This window comes from Trichomycterus rosablanca, chromosome 4 (assembly GCF_030014385.1).
Source record: "Trichomycterus rosablanca isolate fTriRos1 chromosome 4, fTriRos1.hap1, whole genome shotgun sequence".
NCBI lineage: Eukaryota > Metazoa > Chordata > Actinopteri > Siluriformes > Trichomycteridae > Trichomycterus > Trichomycterus rosablanca.
This window is the reverse complement of record NC_085991.1, coordinates 51,637,361-51,655,156: the sequence shown is the minus strand read 5'-3', so window position 1 is coordinate 51,655,156 and position 17,796 is coordinate 51,637,361. Positions and strand designations below refer to the sequence as shown.

The 17,796-nt window shown below is 38.5% G+C and overlaps 1 protein-coding gene across 1 annotated transcript in view; it reads left to right on the top strand.

Moving 5' to 3' along the window:
* The first annotated feature begins 7,024 nt into the window (after positions 1-7,024).
* The window catches only part of LOC134312480 (tripartite motif-containing protein 16-like), an 82,165-nt gene continuing 71,393 nt past the window's right edge, over positions 7,025-17,796 (top strand). The window contains exons 1-3 of the mRNA XM_062994464.1: positions 7,025-7,603; positions 11,003-11,098; positions 13,177-13,410. Of these exons, the coding sequence (XP_062850534.1) occupies positions 7,025-7,603; positions 11,003-11,098; positions 13,177-13,410 (909 nt within the window). The remainder of the gene's footprint in view (positions 7,604-11,002; positions 11,099-13,176; positions 13,411-17,796) is intronic.

Below are 17,796 nucleotides of genomic sequence, written 5' to 3'. Positions count from 1 at the left end.
TCCTGTCTCTCTTCAGCCAAATCTACTATGGCACACAATGTACCTGAATGTTTTAGAATACGTTCTATTAACGTTGGTGAATCAGGTAGGGAGAAGGGAGAAACCTAAAGAGAACTGTGTGAGAGAGGAATCACTCTAATTTATTTAATATTTCTTTTATTTCTTTAAGATACAGCAGTTTTATAATTAGATAGCATTAAACAATTGGAACTTATTTAAGGTCACTAACTTAAGGTGTGTGTGGTGGGTAAGAGATGTGGGAGATATCTGTGTGAGGAAGCCATCACTAAAAAGAACATTTATTTAATTTAACAAATATTAATTGTTGTATTGTTTATTTCTACATAGTTTTAAAATTAGATGCTATTAAACAGTTGTTAAAATAGTATTAAGATAAACACATTTTTTCAATCAGGAGATGTCATTTAGGGTCTGTGTGTGGGTGTTTGTGTCAACTCAGGATGACTGTGACAGCTCTGACCCCTTAATGGTCTCAAGATGACAGACTGGGTTGAGGATTCATCACAGGTTCTCAGTGGGATTAAAATCTGGGAGTTTCCTCTCCATGATCCAAAATGTTAATGTTTTGTTCACCGAGCTATGTAGTTATCACTTTTGCCTTGTGACATGATGCTCATTCATGCTGGAAAAAAGCATCATTCAATACCAAATTGCTTCTGGATCATCGGGAGATGTCGGTCTTGGAGGATGTTTTGATTCCATTCTTTATTTATGGCTCTTAGTGTTCTTAGACAAAATTGTGAGTGAGCCCATGTTCTTGGACACATGAATAGTCTCAGGATACTTTACTGTTGGTATGACATATGACTTTGGAAGATAGAGTTCAAAATTCCAGCACTGGTGTGCCATCGGAATATCCTGCTGCACCACATGGGTGCCCTATTAACTAATTTTAATAAAATAAATATAAGACAACAAAAGTAAACGTGATTTAAATGACCATTCCATGTGTTGAATATCAAGATGTATTTAAAACCTGTTTCACCCGTGTGAGAAGGTAATTGTCCTCATACCTAAAACTGGCTTTGTCACCCTTGGCAGTAACAAATTAAATCTTTGCAATAACTTGCAATGAGTCTTTTACAATAATATGGAGTAATTTTCACCCACTCTTCTTTGTCAGGATTTATTCACATGGAGCAAAATTCCTATTTATACAAATTATGATAAGTCAGTCAGGTCCTGTGGAAGCAGAGCAGCCCTGGGCCATCACACTACCACGACCACTACATAAAAAAAGATAAAAAAAAAAAGATGGAACAGAAATGAAAACTGGTTGTGTTCCTGTGTACATGTCATTACTTGAGAGAAAGTGTGACCCAATTACGACACCTTCAAAGAAGATTCCATCTGCCTCACACAGGCTCTTCATACAGTTCTCAGAAGCAGTTACAATCTTGGTGTATAATGGAGTCTGAACCCTGGATTCCTTTAATGGTCCTAACAACAAATCATTGGTCAGAGAATTAGCAAGAACTAAGAAGTGTCAATCCTGAGACCTGTGCCTTCGTTTACTTGTCACTGCTTGTTGCTGCAGTAAACTGTTGGGGGAAACTCCATGAAGTGTTTTAACAAGTTAACATGCTGGGTGTGACCATTTTTCATTTTACAGGAATTTACACATCAGTCAATTCAGTAAACACTATGAACTAAATAACTATAAAGGTATAAAGCTAATTAAATCAAAATTAAATAAAAAATACTGGTTATTCTGCAGATATTAATGCACAGTTACTTTAGATTTGATCATTTACAAATATTAATGGAATTTGCATGTCACAGCATATATTTACAGCTTATTTTCATTCATTCATTCATTGTTTGTTTGTCAGGGTCACAGTGGGTCTGATTCAGTGGATGAAACACCCCACAGTCACACTCACATTTTGGTGGCTCCAACTGGATGTCTCTAGATTTTGGAAACCGAAGCACCTGGAGCAAAGCCATGTGAACACGAGGAGAACATGCAACACCATGCAAAAGACCCTGATTGTTGGGAGTGATTTCCCATCATTTAGTTAAAAAATGCCATCACAGGGTGTCTGTAAACTTTTTACTTTAAATACTAACACAATTATTATCATGAAGATAAATAAATGAATAACAAATGAACAAAAGTGCTTAAAAGAACACCAACTATACTCTCTCTCTCTCTCTCTCTCTCTCTCTCTCTCTCTCTCTCTCTCTCTCTGTGTGTGTGTGTGTGTGTGTGTGCGCGCGTGCGTGTGCGCGCGTGCGTGTGCGCGTGCCAGTCAGTCCTGGCTGCCCCGGGAGGAGAGGTTGTGCCAGCACTGCACTATCAGTACAGTAGAGACGGAGCTGCACTTCCTCAACCAGTGTACCAAGTACCACCACACCCGGGCCCAATTCTTCCCCAAATTTAACATCAATATCCCAGAGTTTAACTCCCTCCCAGATCCCGACAAACTGCCCCACCTACTGGGGGAGCACAGAGAAAGCTGCACACTGGCAGCACTCTATACACACACACCTGCCACCAGGTGAGAGACAGTGGGTAATGTAATGTGTAATGTAATGTGTAATGTCTTACACACACACACACAACTAATTTTTATGACTACCTCATAACTGTAAATGTTACCATTATTATTGTTTGCAAAGTTTTTATTATTAATAATATTTTTTTATTATTTTATTTTTTATTGCATCTGTAACTGTTTTGTATATATTTGTTCTTATTGTTTTTTTTCTTTTTTTCTTCTTTTGTGTTTGTGTGTGTGTGTGTGTGTGTGTGTGTGTGTGTGTGTGTGTGAGAGAGCGAGCGTGTGTGTGAGCGAGCGTGTGTGTGTGGCGTGAGAACCTGACGTGTTTGGCGAGTTTTGAAGATTGTTGTCTCTGCCTCCAGGATGAACAGAGCTGTTGTTGTTTTTCTCATGTAAAAAAAGCAGCAACACTGATTGAAAAGGGCAAAATAATGGATAATGAATTAAAAATGGTTTCTCCCCTCAGTTCATCAGCTACAAAAATGATGTTATCTAATGTCTCTCCTTTCATTAGCGATAAAGTAATCAGTAAAGAACTTAGCAGATATGGACGCTTCGTCTCCCACATAAAGAAAATCCCCCTTGGCTGCAAGTCTTCACTGTTAAAACACTTGGTGTCTTTTAGGAGAATGGTTTTTATGATAATGAAAGAAGGCTTGGAGGAGTTGAATGTAGTATTTAAATTTACAGTTGACAACTTTTACTACAACATCTTTGTCTCATCAGACACTAATAATAAATGTTTCAAATGTGGTAAAATGGGACATATTTTTCATGCCTGTCTAGAGAACATTATTGGTGATACTGGTGTTTCTGAGTGGCCGGGGCAAGACACAGCGAGGCCTGTTGAAGCCGACGCCCCTGCAGCTAAAGCTTGGCCTGCTGTGGAAAGCCCTGGGTCTGCCACCTCGTCTGATATAAAGGAGGGTGACCTCTCCGCCCAGCCTGCTGCCAAAGAGTCCACTGATGCAAATACAGTGTACTCTGGAGTAGTGCTGGAGACACCCGCAGAGGCAGGATCAGAGGAGCAGATTTTCAACTCTGAGGTACCGGTCACCACAGTAATGAACGACGACATGGAAATGGAAGATGAGCCCACATTTGCGTATCAAATAAACGATAAAATTGAGGCAAAGGACAGTTAAAAAACAGGCAAAAAGAGTTACGAAGGCTGAGGAGAGAGAGTCAGTCAGCGATAAACACATGTCAGACTCCATACTTAATTTTAACTCACAAGAAGAGCAATTAACAACTATATACTCAGCTGAAGATATTAAAGGGTTCTGAAGAAACACCAAATGGCAATTTGGTAGCTTTTATTGCTTTTATTGATGTTATATGTTGTAACAGAAGAACACTTTCCAGATCTTAACCAATTTATCCATGATGTGAAATATTTTAGAAGAGAAGGCACTTTTATTGATCTAGAAATTTTTAGAACTAAAAAACTGATGACTAAAGTTAACAGAGAAACCACTGATGATTATCAGTAGACTATTTTATGGCTTTTACACTGAAATAGGTTCACTTCTAAATTTCTTCCTGTTAGTTATATTTACAATACTTTTAATGAGTGGGATTCAGGTTGCAACTCTAAATATTAATGGTGCCAGAGATCATGAGAAGAGAGCAAAACTTTATGAACTTATGAAGCAGAAATGTATTGATGTTACACACAGTGATGCAGGTAATACTGCTGAGTGGGATGGATTGGTGATTTTAAGCCATAATACATCACATAGTGCTGGATTTTATTCCTGCTTCTTACATAGTTGAAAAAATTTTAAATGGGAGGATTTTAAAAGTAAAAAAACATTTTATGAGAATTAGGTTTTAGTTTTCATCTGTGTGTATGCTCCCACCAGTGCAGTGGAGAGAATGGTGTTTTAGACAAGTTAAACAACATTATTGCTAATTGTAGCACTGCTGAGTTTTTAATTATGGGTGGAGAATTTAACTGCACAGCTGATAACCTGGACAGGAATCATAAAGAACCTCATGTAGCCTCCCGAAGGTGCCTGCAGGAGATGACTGAGACCCATGAGTTAAGTGATGTATGGAGAATTTTACATTAAAATCACATGGGTCCACACAATAGATAATAGGCTCTCCCTGGCAAGACTTTTTTTTTTTTTTTACACTTTTAAACATCATATGTTGTTTTTAAGTGTTTTATTGTCCCAGTTAGTATCTCTGACCACAGCATGGTCCAGTGCCTTATTGCTTAAAACACAATTAAACCCAGAAGCGCAAACTGGCATTTTAACACTGCACTTCTAGAGGATGCTAATTTTAGAAAGTCTTTTATTTATTTTTGGAAGATTTTTAAATCAGAGAAAGATTTACAGCAGTGGTAAGATGTAGCGAAAACACAAATTAAAATGTTCTGTCAACAATATACTCTCAATGTTACAAAAGACATCATAAGATTATTGAAAGCTTTAGAGATAGAAATAGTGAAACTCCAAAATTTGGAGGCCACAGGAAATCGAGGGCACAGTGAAGCTCTCAAAAAGAAAAAGGTCATAATGAATGACCTGTTGGACACTACAGCACAGGGGGCACTGGTCCGCTCACGTTTTAAAAACGCAAATGAAATGGATGCTCCCTCCAAGTTTAACACTTGGTGGGCGTCAGGGATAGATGGTCTCCCTGGGTAATTCTCCCTGGGGAATTCTACAAGGCATTCTGGGCAGAAATGGGGCAGGATGTGCTGGAAGTTCTTCAGGACAGTGTAAAGAAGGGGAGGCTCCCACTGAGCTGCAGGAGAGCTGTCCTAACCCTGCTGCCAAAAAAGACCTGACCCACCTGAAAAACTGGCGCCAAGTGTCACTACTGTGCACTGACTGTAAGCTGTTCTTAAAAACATTGGCCTCAAGACAAACTAAGGTAATGGAACAAATCATCCACCATTACCAGTCGTACTGTGTGCCTGGCAGGTCTATCTTTAATTTGAAATGTTTTGGACATCTCCAGACTATTGGGCTTAAAGACTGATCTTATTCTTTTAAATCAGGAAAAGACATTTGACAGGGTTGAACATGAATATCTGTGGAAGGTGCTAGAAGCCTTTGGGTTCAACCCAGGTTATGTAGCCATGATCAAGATTTTGTACTGTGATGTTGAGAGTATATTGAAGATTAATGGTGGTTTATGTGCACCTTTTAAAGTATAGAGAAGCATTCAACATGGTTGTTCTTTATCAGGCATGTTGTATAGCCTAGCTAGCTATCTAACCACTTTTATGTAAACTAAGAGAACAACTCTCTTTTTTTTTTTTTACCTCAGTCCAGTGATGTTCTCTGTTTGTCTGCATATGCAGATGACCTTGTTGTGATGGTGGCTACTCAGACGGACGTTAATGGTTTAAATGACACCTTAAAAGAGCTTTTATCATCTGCTAAAATAAACTTGGATAAAGGTGAAGCCATTTTAGTTGGGGAATGGGATGGTGAGGAGCCGACACTACCAGGAGGTTTAATGTGGAGAAGAGGTGGTCTTGAATACTTAGGTGTTTACCTGGGCAACCTGAGTTTTTAAGTAAAAACTGGGAAGGTGTGTAAAGAGAAGACTGAACAGGTGGAAGCGGCTGGTCCCAAAGATGTCATACAGAGAATGAGTGTTGGTTATTAACAATCTTCGGGATGGCCTACACTGGATCCCTCAGCGTGTGCTCCACCTTTCAAAGGAGGACAGGGGCTGGTCCACTTTGCCAGCCAAACCGTATCCTTTTACCTCCAGTTTATACAGAGACTCCTCACTGGACCAGGAATATAGTGTGGAGAGCAACAGCCCATGGAATCCTACAAACAGTAGGACGAATGGGAGTAGAAGTATTTTCAGTATGTTAAGAGTGACTGGCACAAGTGCCAATTTATTAATTTTATTCTTGGTCAAGCAAAGATAGCTATATATCTGAGCAGGAAAAGCAAAATAGCACAAGATACTGACTGTGATGCGTCAACAATGCTCAAAAGACTTAAAATCAAGAATGATATATGCAAGTATGATTTTATTTTTATAAGAACACAGGGAACATGGACAGTTTTGAAGACATATGGTGCTGTGAGGAGGCTCGGTGCTCCATTGTGGATTAACAACTCTATTTTTTATTTTACCTGAGCTATCTTACTGGGGATCTTTTTTAAATGAAAATAGAGGAATATAAAAAGTCAAAAAGTCCCTCTCTCTCTCTCTCTCTCTCCTCCTACCTTTAGTTCAGCAGAAATAAAAAGTGAAACTGATCTGATCCTGTTCGAGTGCAGATTTGTTTTGTGTCTGTGTTTGTAGTTTTGTTGGTAATTTGAATTTCTGATTGCAGGTGAGTTTATATCAGTTCTGTTTGTTATGGTTTATTGTTACTTTATGTAGTTAAAATTGTTGATTTTTACTTTAAAGTCACTTGTTTTCAATATAACACTCACAAACTAAATTAGAAAGTCTGAGCTGCTGTAAATGACTTGCTGTGTTTACTGGTGTTTCTGTTTACACGCAGAAAAATGGCTGAGTCAAATATTTCAGTAGCTCAGGACGAGTTTAGCTGTTCAGTCTGTCTGGAAACACTGGAGGATCCAGTAACTACATCATGTGGACACAGTTTCTGTATGGTGTGTATCAATAAACACTGGGATAAGGAGGATGATAAGGAAACATACAGCTGTCCACAGTGTAGGAAAACCTTCACTGCAAGACCTGTTGTGAGTAAAAACATTATTCTAGCTGGAGTTGTGGAGAAACTGAAGAAGAAAGAATCCCAAGTTCCACTTCCTTTTGGACCTGAAGATGTGGAGTGTGATTTCTGTACTGGGAGAAAATACAAAGCTGTTAAATCCTGTCTGGTGTGTTTGGCCTCTTACTGTGAAACTCACATTCAGCCTCACTATGAATCTCCTGCTTTTAAGAAGCACAAGCTGGTTAAAGCCTCCAGACAACTCCAGGATCAGATCTGCTCTCAGCATGATAAACTGCTGGAGGTTTACTGTCGTACTGATCAGCAGTGTATCTGCCTGATGTGCACCATGGATGATCATAAAGGACATGATACAATATCAGCTGAAGGAGAAAGAGCTAAGAAACAGGTAAAATATTATACAGCTCTCTTTAACAAGTAACAACTAATGTAGTGATTACTGCTTTATTACAAACATTTTACTAGAGTGTGGGCATTGAGCCTCCAGATTTTTTCAAAATTTTTATTGTATAGTATATCGTCACTTACGAAAAGCATATTGAGATTAGGGCTGTGCGATATGACTAAAAAACTAATATCTCGATATGCTTTTGAGAAGTGGCGATGTACGATATGACATATTGTAAATATAAAGTACAATGGCAGGCCACTGCCCGTATTTTACCTTATTTTGTTTATAAGTTCTTCTAATCTTAAAAACACCAAACACTGTAGTTCTGTAGTTCTGAAATTCTGACTGAGTACAGTATTTATATTTTGTATTATTACAGTCTGTGTTTGTATTTATATTGACAATATTTATATTAAACAAACCAGCAGAATCTCACAATCACATTTCTGCTGTCTTACTTCAAACAATCAAAAAATCTGGAAAAAGTTCAATATTTGATAATGCTTTGCTATCACTGCAAAGTGAAAGCACATGTTAAACAACAGCACGGTGACCCAGATCAACCACATAGCAGCATAAAATCATAACCGCTGCTTACCTGAGTTATACATTTATATCCATGTGTTGTTCCATTAGGGATAAAATCACCTTGTTTTTCTTCCTGAAGGCCACCTTATATGTTTCCAGAATAAATAAATCCCTTTCTAACTGTGTTTGTCCACCAAATGAAAACTGTCTTAGATAATTTATTCTCTCGGCTTCCTCGGTAAAAAGCTGAAACTGGTAATTCGTTTATTAAGCTGTCTCTTATGTCTTCATAATCAATCAAGAGAGAAATTGAAATTCTACCCAAAATCTGAATTCGGAAGTTCTGATTAGTTTATATAGCTGTTTTTAAGACTTGAACCACGAATTAATCTCTTTCACAAATAAACTGATTCATTTGTGTGAGCAAAATAAATGAATCTTTAACATACATAAGAGCACAGCTCCCAGATTCGATTCCAATGAATAATTCGTTTGAAAAGAGTCGTTTCAGACAGTGATTCAGTTTGCATGTGTGTGCATTATTTTTTTTATTATTTTATTAGCAGTTAGCTGCTACAACCCCAATTCCAATGAAGTTGGGACATTGTGTAAAACATAACACACTAATACACTACAAAGACAAGATATTTAATGTTCAAACGGATAAACTTTATTGTTTTTTTGCAAATATTCACTCATTTTGAATTTGATGCCTGTAACACGTTCCAAAAAAGTTGGGACAGGAGCAACAAAAGACTGGGAAAGTTGAGGAATGCTCAAAAAACTCCTGTTTGGAACATTCCACAGGTGAACAGGTAAATTGGAAACAGGTGAGTGTCATGATTGGGTATAAAGTGAGCCTCCCCGAAAGGCTCAGACGTTCACAAGCAAGGATGGGGCGAGGTTCACCACTTTGTGAACAACTGCGTGAGCAAATAGTCCAACAGTTTAAGAACAACATTTCTCAATGTGCAATTGCAAGGAATTTAGGGATTTCATTATCTACCATCCATAATATAATCAAAAGATTCAGAGAATCTGGAGAAATCTGTGCAAGTAAGCGACAAGGCCGAAAACCAACAGTGAGTGCCCGTGACCTTCGATCCCTCAGGCGTCACTGCATTAAAAACCGACATCATTCTGTAACGGATATTACATGGGCTCAGGAACACTTCATAAACCATCGTCAGTGAACACAGTTCGTCGCTCCATCTACAAGTTAAAACTCTACCATGCAAAACGAAAGCAACACCCAGAAACGCCGCCGGCTTCTCTGGGCCCGAGCTCATCTGAGATGGACTGACGCAAAGTGGAAAAGTGTCCTGTGGTCTGACGAGTCCACATTTCAAATTGTTTTTGGAAATCATGGACGTCGTGTCCTCCGGGCCAAAGAGGAAAAGGACTGTCCGGATTGTTATCAGCGCAAAGTTCAAAAGCCAGCATCTCTGATGGTATGGGGGTGTGTTAGTGCCCATGGCATGGGTAACTTGCACATCTGTGAAAGCACCATTAATGCTGAAAGGTACATACAAGTTTTGGAGCAACATATGCTGCCATCCAAGCAACGTCTTTTTCAGGGACGTCCCTGCTTATTTCAGCAAGACTATGCCAAGCCACCTTCTGCACGTGTTACAACAGCGTGGCTTCATAGTAAAAGAGTGCAGGTACTAGACTGGCCTGCCTGCAGTCCAGACCTGTCTCCCATTGAAAATGTGTGGGGCATTATGAAGCGCAAAATACGACAATGGAGACCCCGGACTGTTGAGCAACTGAAGTTGTACATCAAGCAAGAATGGAAAAGAATTCCACCTACAAAGCTTCAACAATTAGTGTCCTCCGTTCCCAAATGCTTATTGAGTCATGCCCCTGTCCCAACTTTTTTGGAACGTGTTGCAGGCATCAAATTCAAAATAAGTGAATATTTGCAAAAAACAATAAAGTTTATCTGTTTAAACATTAAATATCTTGTCTTTGTAGTGTATTCAATTGAATGTGGGTTGAAAAGGATTTGCAAATCGTATTCTGTTTTTATTTATGTTTTACACAAAGTTCCAACTTCATTGGAATTGGGGTTGTAGTTAGTAGCAGCTAATCTGTTGGACTTTACTTGATATCTTTCTGTATGTTTTTGTGTGAATTGTACATTTAATAAACATACATTGTATGTAATGCATCATTTTCTGATAAAAAAAAAATTCTAAAGGCTCCTCCATGTCAAGTCAGACACCACCAGTGTTAGCTCATGTTTGTGATTAGGTTTTAAGTTTAATTTTAAAGACACATGCAACCTTTTATTTCTTTATATCATATTTCAATTTAAACCAGTATCATTAGCTCCGCTGTCATCATCCCTCCACAAATCAAGCCCTGAATAAAGTTCTGGCTTTAAAACTATGACTAACGACATGCCCACCCATTATGTTTTACTGCCCCAGAACCGGGGCTGCTATAAAGTACAAATAATTTATCTTACATATTTTTGCAATATAAGGATTTTTTTGTGTTGAAAAGCTTTGGAGACCAACATCGACTATTTTTACTCCAACTTCAATAACACCAGATCAGAATGAGTTAAAAGCTAAAAATTGTAAACAACATTTGCCAACAAAATTTTTTTGATGATCGGTATGACAGTAAACCTCCAGCAGTTTATCATGCTGAGCAGATATGATCCTGGAGTCGTCTGGAGGCTTTAACCAGCTTGTGCTTCTTAAAAGTTTTTATTTTTTCCACACAGTTTATTAATACAATTAGGTACAGAGTCACATACTGTTTTCTATGAATCACCCATGTTTGAACAGCTTTGCATATTGTTTGTGTGGTGCTGGTACACAATTCAAGCAAATTCTGAATTATTATTCTGTGTAGATGCAGCTGCTGGAGATCCAGAGAGAATTCCAGGAGAAGATCCAGAACAGAGAGAAGGAACTTAATGAGCTGATAAATGCTGTGGAGTCTCACAAAGTAAGTCTGATAAACAAAAAGCTCTCAGGATCAGTCAGACTCTCCTTCATTTAACCAAACACTGCAGTGCATTAAAAATATGTTTATATCAGTGATTGTTACAGCTTGGAATTTGTATCAATATGACCAGAAACTGTAAATTCTGAAAGAGATATTTAATTTCACTCTAACAAAGGAAAATAATCTACACAAAAATACAACCCTTAATCAGAAAAAGTTGAGACAGTATGGAAAATGCAAATAAAATAAATACACAGTGTTCCCTTCATTTACTTTGACTTTTATTTGATGGCAGACAGGATTAACCTGAGATATTTCATGTTTTATCTGCTCAATTTCATTTCATTTATTAATAAACATCCATTCCTGCATTTCATGCTTGCAACACATTCCAAAAAAAGTTGGGATGGGGGCAAATTTAGGGCTAGTGATGAGGTGAACAAACTAAATAATAATGTGATTCCAAACAGAATCAACAGGTGATTGTAATCCTGGTTTGGTACAAAAGGAAAAGGTCTTTGATGAGCAAAGATGATCAGAGGATCTCCAGTTTGTCAACAGATGTGTGAGAAAATGATTGAAATGTCAAAACAATGAACCTCAAAGAGAGATTGGAAGGGATTTGCATATTTCTCCCTCTACAGTGCAGAATATCATTAAACCATTCAAGGAATCAGGAGAAATTTCAGTGCGTAAAGGCCAAGGGCACAAGCTTAAGCTGAACGCCCATGATCTTCAATCCTTTAGACGGCAATGCATCAAGAACCGCCACTCAACAATAGCTGATATAACCACATGGGTGAGGGATTAGCATTCCAGGTCTTTTTTTTTTTTTTAAATGGACGCCGTGTGCTCCGGACCAAAGACGAAAAGGACCATCCAGACTGTTACCAGCCACAAGTCCAAAATGTCATGGTATGGGGCATGTCAGTGCCAGGGTCTGTCATGGTATGGTGCTGTGTCAAAAATGCGACAGCGACGACCCCGTACTGTTGCATATCTTCTCCTCTGTGCCAAAACATCTTTTAAGTGTGGAGAAAAAGAATTGCAAAATTAGAAAATGGTAAATGCTTTACTGTCCCAACTTTTTTGGAATGTGTTGCAGGCCTGAAATGTATCAAGTTTTTTTCTGATTTGGGGTTGTATTAAAAACTACAATATAATATAAAAGCAGTGTCTAAATATTTGTTTTTTGTTCAGTATGTGGTTGAACCATCTTTGAGCAAGAATTTACTTGATCTTTTTGGTCTCAGGTAACAAACAAAGTTTTGAACAAAGTATTTTTGTACATCAGTAGAAAATTCTGCCTGGTTAGTTGGTAATTGGTGCTGTACAGTAATTTCTAAGGTCTTGCTAATGAGGGGATTAAGATCAGCATTAAGATCAGTGACTGGGCCACTTAAGAAAATAAATGTACTTTATTATAAACCAGTCCATTTTAAATTTTAAAGCCATGAACATCACATGCACACTTAATTTTTCAAGACAAGCAAAATGATTTAGTGTAACAGAAGTCATTCTGGCCTTTTACCTTTTAGTTTACTAACCAAGTTAATGGGAGAGTCTGACCTTGGCAGTGTGGATATAGTTTTAATTTTTATATTTCTTTATAATAGACTGATTTTTTTTAGATGCATAACTTTTTAACGCTCTCTTCATTTATACTGTGGAATCTACAGTACTGATAGACCCTTAAAAGAAATTAAGCTAATTATGCTTGTAAAAAAGGTATTTCATATATACATACATTGATTATCAACAACTTAAGTTACCAGGCAAATTGTTGCATAGAATCTATGCTAATATTACAACTATAAGAGGTAGAAATGTAATCAGCAGTAAAGTATAGAATTGTTGGAAAACTTCGGCCTTTGAAATTATTTGACAAGATGCACACCATAGACTAGCTTAACCACTTTATTATATTTAAACTGTGTAATTAAAGAAAATATAATATTAAAATAATTTAATAATCTAGAAACTGTTTTAATGCACTGTGTCATGCTGGAAAAAGATGTTTAGGTCTTCTGTAAAATATCTAAGTGAGTAACGTTTCCTCTTTCTGAATCTTCTAACAGTTTTCTGCAAAGACATCAGTGAAGAACATTGAGAGGATCTGTGCTAAACTAATTAACTCAATTAGGAGAAGATGCTCTGAGGTGAAAGATTTGATCAGAGATCAAAGGAATGCTAAAGTGAGTAAAGCTGAAAAAGTCGTGAAGCAGCTGGAGGAGGAGATTGTAGATCTGAAGAAGAAAGATGCTGAACTGGAGCAGCTTTCACACACAGAGGATCCCATCCATTTCCTCCAGGTAACAGCACTAAAACTACAGTGGTGGAAAAGTGGGTGGTTTTATTATTAGATCTGTGTTTACAGAGATGATGGTGAAATACATGTATGGGATGTGAATAAATTATTACCATAAAATGTTTATATACAGGGATGCACATAAGTGGTGCGTAGGTGCACATGTGTGGTCAGAATTAACATTGCGCAGCATGCATTACAAACGAGAAGCACGTTTGCATACCAAAATGTGTCGAGCTTTGGGATCATGGTTATACGGTTAGCTCACATAGCCAGTAGTTAGTTTACGTTATAACTAGCTTATTTTCTTACTGGATTTCCATCAACATGTCCAAGAAACAAGCTATTGGCATTCCACCACCTTCAAAGAAATGCCAGACTGAACCTAAAAAACGAGTATTCGTGGAAAGATGGCTGCAGGAGGTAGCGTGACTCCAAACAGATGATGACCGCACAGAAATGTGGTGCAAAGTATGCCGTGAAAATCCCAATCTTGCGGACAAAAGCAGCGCATTTTATGTAGGGACCAAAAATTTCAGCCATCCAGCTTTTGAAAAGCACGAAAAGAGCAAAGAGCACATGAATAATCATGCAAACTATAGATAACGGGCGCAGCCATGCTCAGAAATCCAGTCTGCCCCTGGACAGGTGGCAGGACAAACTGAATGAAGAACAGCGTCAAGCACTGTGTAATATTTTTCTGTTGGCCTTTCACAAAGCAAAGCATGCACGTCCTATGCGTTCGCATGAGGAGGACATTGTGCTTTTCAAAAGACATGGAGTGAATGTGGGGAGTGCATATCATTCACGAGAAGAGGGGAACCCGCATCATTTAGAGCATTGCACAGTCAATCCGTTCAGAACTGAGTGAAAAACTGAAGGCGGCCAAATTTTGGGGTGTGCTCTTTGACGGATCAGAAGGGGAGCAGGAGATTGTGTACATTGTGTCTGTGTCTAACAACGGAGAGTTTACCTCAGATTTCCTTGGGTTCATTAATCTGGGTGTGAATCGAACAGCACAGGACATAGTGAACAGGCTTTTGCAACTCTTCCATGACTGTGGTTTAGGAGATGAGTGGAAGACGAAGTTGGTTTCAGTTTGCACAGACAGAGCTGCAGTCAACGTTGGAGTTTACAATGGAGTAGTTCCCAAAATGCGTCAGATGGTTGCGATCGGGGATTGCCTTGTGCATATTCTGTGTACTGCCCACACCCTGGAAAACTGCGCCGTCAGCTAATCGCATGGTTCCGTACTGTGAGACATTTACTCGCTTCATTGTAAAGGTACTAAGCTTCTTTTTACAGAAAGGGGGCGCAAAAAGAACAGAACATCTGAAGAAGATATGTGCCGAGAATGGCATTGCCTTTGTCAAACTAGGGAAATTTCACAACATTAGATGGTCTGTGTGGAGGCAAGAGACTCTGTTGAAAATATGGAGGCTACTACCTGCTATTCAAATTCAAGTGGCTGCAAGTGATGACAGTGACTTAAAACATATTGCCACAGAGCGTTTTCAGTGTTTTCTAGCCAACATGCTAGACACTGGGAACATATTGCACTTCACCTCCCTTAGGTTCCAGCAAGAAAAACTGACTATTGGTAAATGCAAATATGAGCTCATGGTAGCTATTGGACAACTGACACTACTGCTTGACAGTGAAGACAAGTACAGGAAAGAAGCCGTTTCAAATGCTGATGCTGACAGGGACAAGATTGATGTATTGAGAGGATTAATACACAAGTTTAAAAGCAGATATGAATCCCTCAAGTCATGTGATCAGTTTTTTTTAATTTTTTTAATTTTGGATCATTCAACTTGGCTTGAAATGCAACAGCTCCACAGTTTTGGCAACATAGTGCTGACTAACATGCTCCAGAAATATGATGCCAGCTTGTCTGTTGACAGAGATGCCACTCTAAGAGAATGGCTGCATTTAAAACAATCAGGGAAGTGTTTGGCAACCTCCTCTGTGTATGACTTGGTCAACATACTGAAGACAGGCACTCCAGATAGTTACTCCAACATTCAGAAAGTCATTCTGTTGTCCCTTACACTGCCCTTGAGCAGTTCGGCATGTGAGAGGGGATTTTCAAATCTCAATATGATAAAAAACAAGTACAGATCCCGCCTGTCAGACTTTCGCCTCTCATGCCTGATGCACATTCACTTGTCTCAAATGACAACAGAGACTTTTGACCCAAAGCCAGCTGTTGATCTGTGGATGCAAACAGCTCATCGCAGGCTCAACCAGGGAGAAAGAAGTCAGCCTTTATCATCTTCCACCATGTTTGAAGGAGAGGAAGAAAGTGAGGAGAGCAGTCAGGAGGGAAGTGATGATGAGCACTTGTAGGATATTCATGCATTGTACAAGGTGAGCACCAAGCAACAACTTCAGGTGCTCCTTTGAGAACCAGACCAAAAATGTTATGTGCACCCCTGGTTATATAATTATATTATTGGTGCGCCAGTCTGATATAATAAAATATATTGTAAATATGAAAAATCTGATGATAGTAACATCAAAAAGATAAGTAATAGTAAGAACTTTTCTCAGATCAAAGTGACAGATTAGATTTAATATTAAAATTATGGTGGTCTCTGGTAAACAAGTAGGGAAATCAGTGCTTTGCTTTTTTGGTGTACAGCCACAATATTTGGTCTGATGGAGCTGTGGATGAGATTATGCTGATTTTCCTGACATGTTGTTGCTAGATAGCACGTTGCAGGTGAACATTGGCTGCTTTTGCGTTTATGGCTGCTATTGTTTTTGGCTTGGCTATTTGGTAGCTGGTGCAATAGGTAGCTCTGTCGCCTCACAGCAAGAAGGACCTGGGTTCAATTCCCTGGCCTGGCTTTCAGGGTCATTTCTGTGTTGAGTTTGCCTGTTCCCCATGTACGTGTGGGATTACTCTGGGTGATCCAGTTTCCTCCTACAATTCCAATAGAAAGCTGTGGTTAAATAAAGCTGTTACTAAATAGACAATCAATGAATTAATTAATATTTTGCATGATTAAGTGGCATGATTACAAAATTCTAGGGCAGTTGTAGCCTAGTGGTTAAGGTATTGGTCTAGTAATAAGAAGGTTGCCAGTTCAAGTCTGAACTGATCAGGAGAAATCAGCTGACAGGTGAGCTTCCAAGCTGAGGAGCACTCTCAAATGTTATACTAAACTTGGTTGTGTGCACTAACCCTTGCACAGACAGTGAAACGATTGTGCTGGCCAGGTGTCCCACTCCTCCCCCACTGCAGGTACACTCCTTGATTCATTGTGTTGTAATATTTGGCCATTAGCCCTGAGTGTAACTGACAGTGCCAATATGCAAAAACAGGTTTTATAAGCGGGCCAGGATGAGGTGACAGACAATACATTTCCAATACAGTCAATGCTGTTTTCCATTTGTTCACTTTCAGTATGCAGGTGAAATTGAAGGTGCTTTCACACTTTCCCAATTTTAACTTTTAAAACCACAATGGGCACAAGTCTCCCTAACTTTGCTCAATAAAGAAGAATATAGGATTTTGTTGTTTGTGCAATTACAAGTATAAAAATAAACTGTATAAACTAAATATAATAATACTACTAATAATGATGTTCATTTTAGAGATAATTAAGCAGTGGTAATGTTAGAGAATCATCACTCTGTGCTTCATGTCTCGTCCATTATTTGTGTTTCATCATTATCTTGTTGTTTCTCTGTGAACTTTATTTATCTGGATGTAGAGTTTACAGTCTCTCTCGACTCCTGCTGGATCTGCAGAATCACCCACCATCACAATCAGTCCTTTCCTCTCATTTGATGAAGTTAAAGATTCTGTATCTCAGCTGAGAGAGAAAGTAGAAGAATTCTGGATAGGGCTGTTTGAGAAGATACAAGATGAAGGTGAGCTAAAGCCATCAATGTTCCACTGTCTCCAAAATGTTCGGTACTCAAATATCAAACAAAACATACAAATCCAACAACATGAACCTTTTACATCTAACAACATTTTATTTATTTATCGACACTGGGAGGTTCTCCCTGTGTTGGCGTGGTTTTTTTTCCCACAGTCCAAAGACATGCAATTAAGGTGAACTTGAAATACAAAATTGTCCATGACTGTGTTTGACATTAAACTTGTGATCTGATGAATCTTGTATGGTGAGTAACTACCGTTTCTATCATGAATGTAAAACATAACAACATGTCACTTCTGGTACCAGTCTCTGGTGCCTCTTTATTCCAGAAAGGTTGTAAAAGAAATTGAGATATCACATAAGATGAAAGAACTGAGGTGCGACCATTATGGCCTTTTGAGGTCAAATGGTGAATGGCATTTGACCTTAAATGCCAGGATTCTTTTAAGTATGGAGGAAGAATCTTAAGGTTCTCTTTAGGGGTTGTAAAG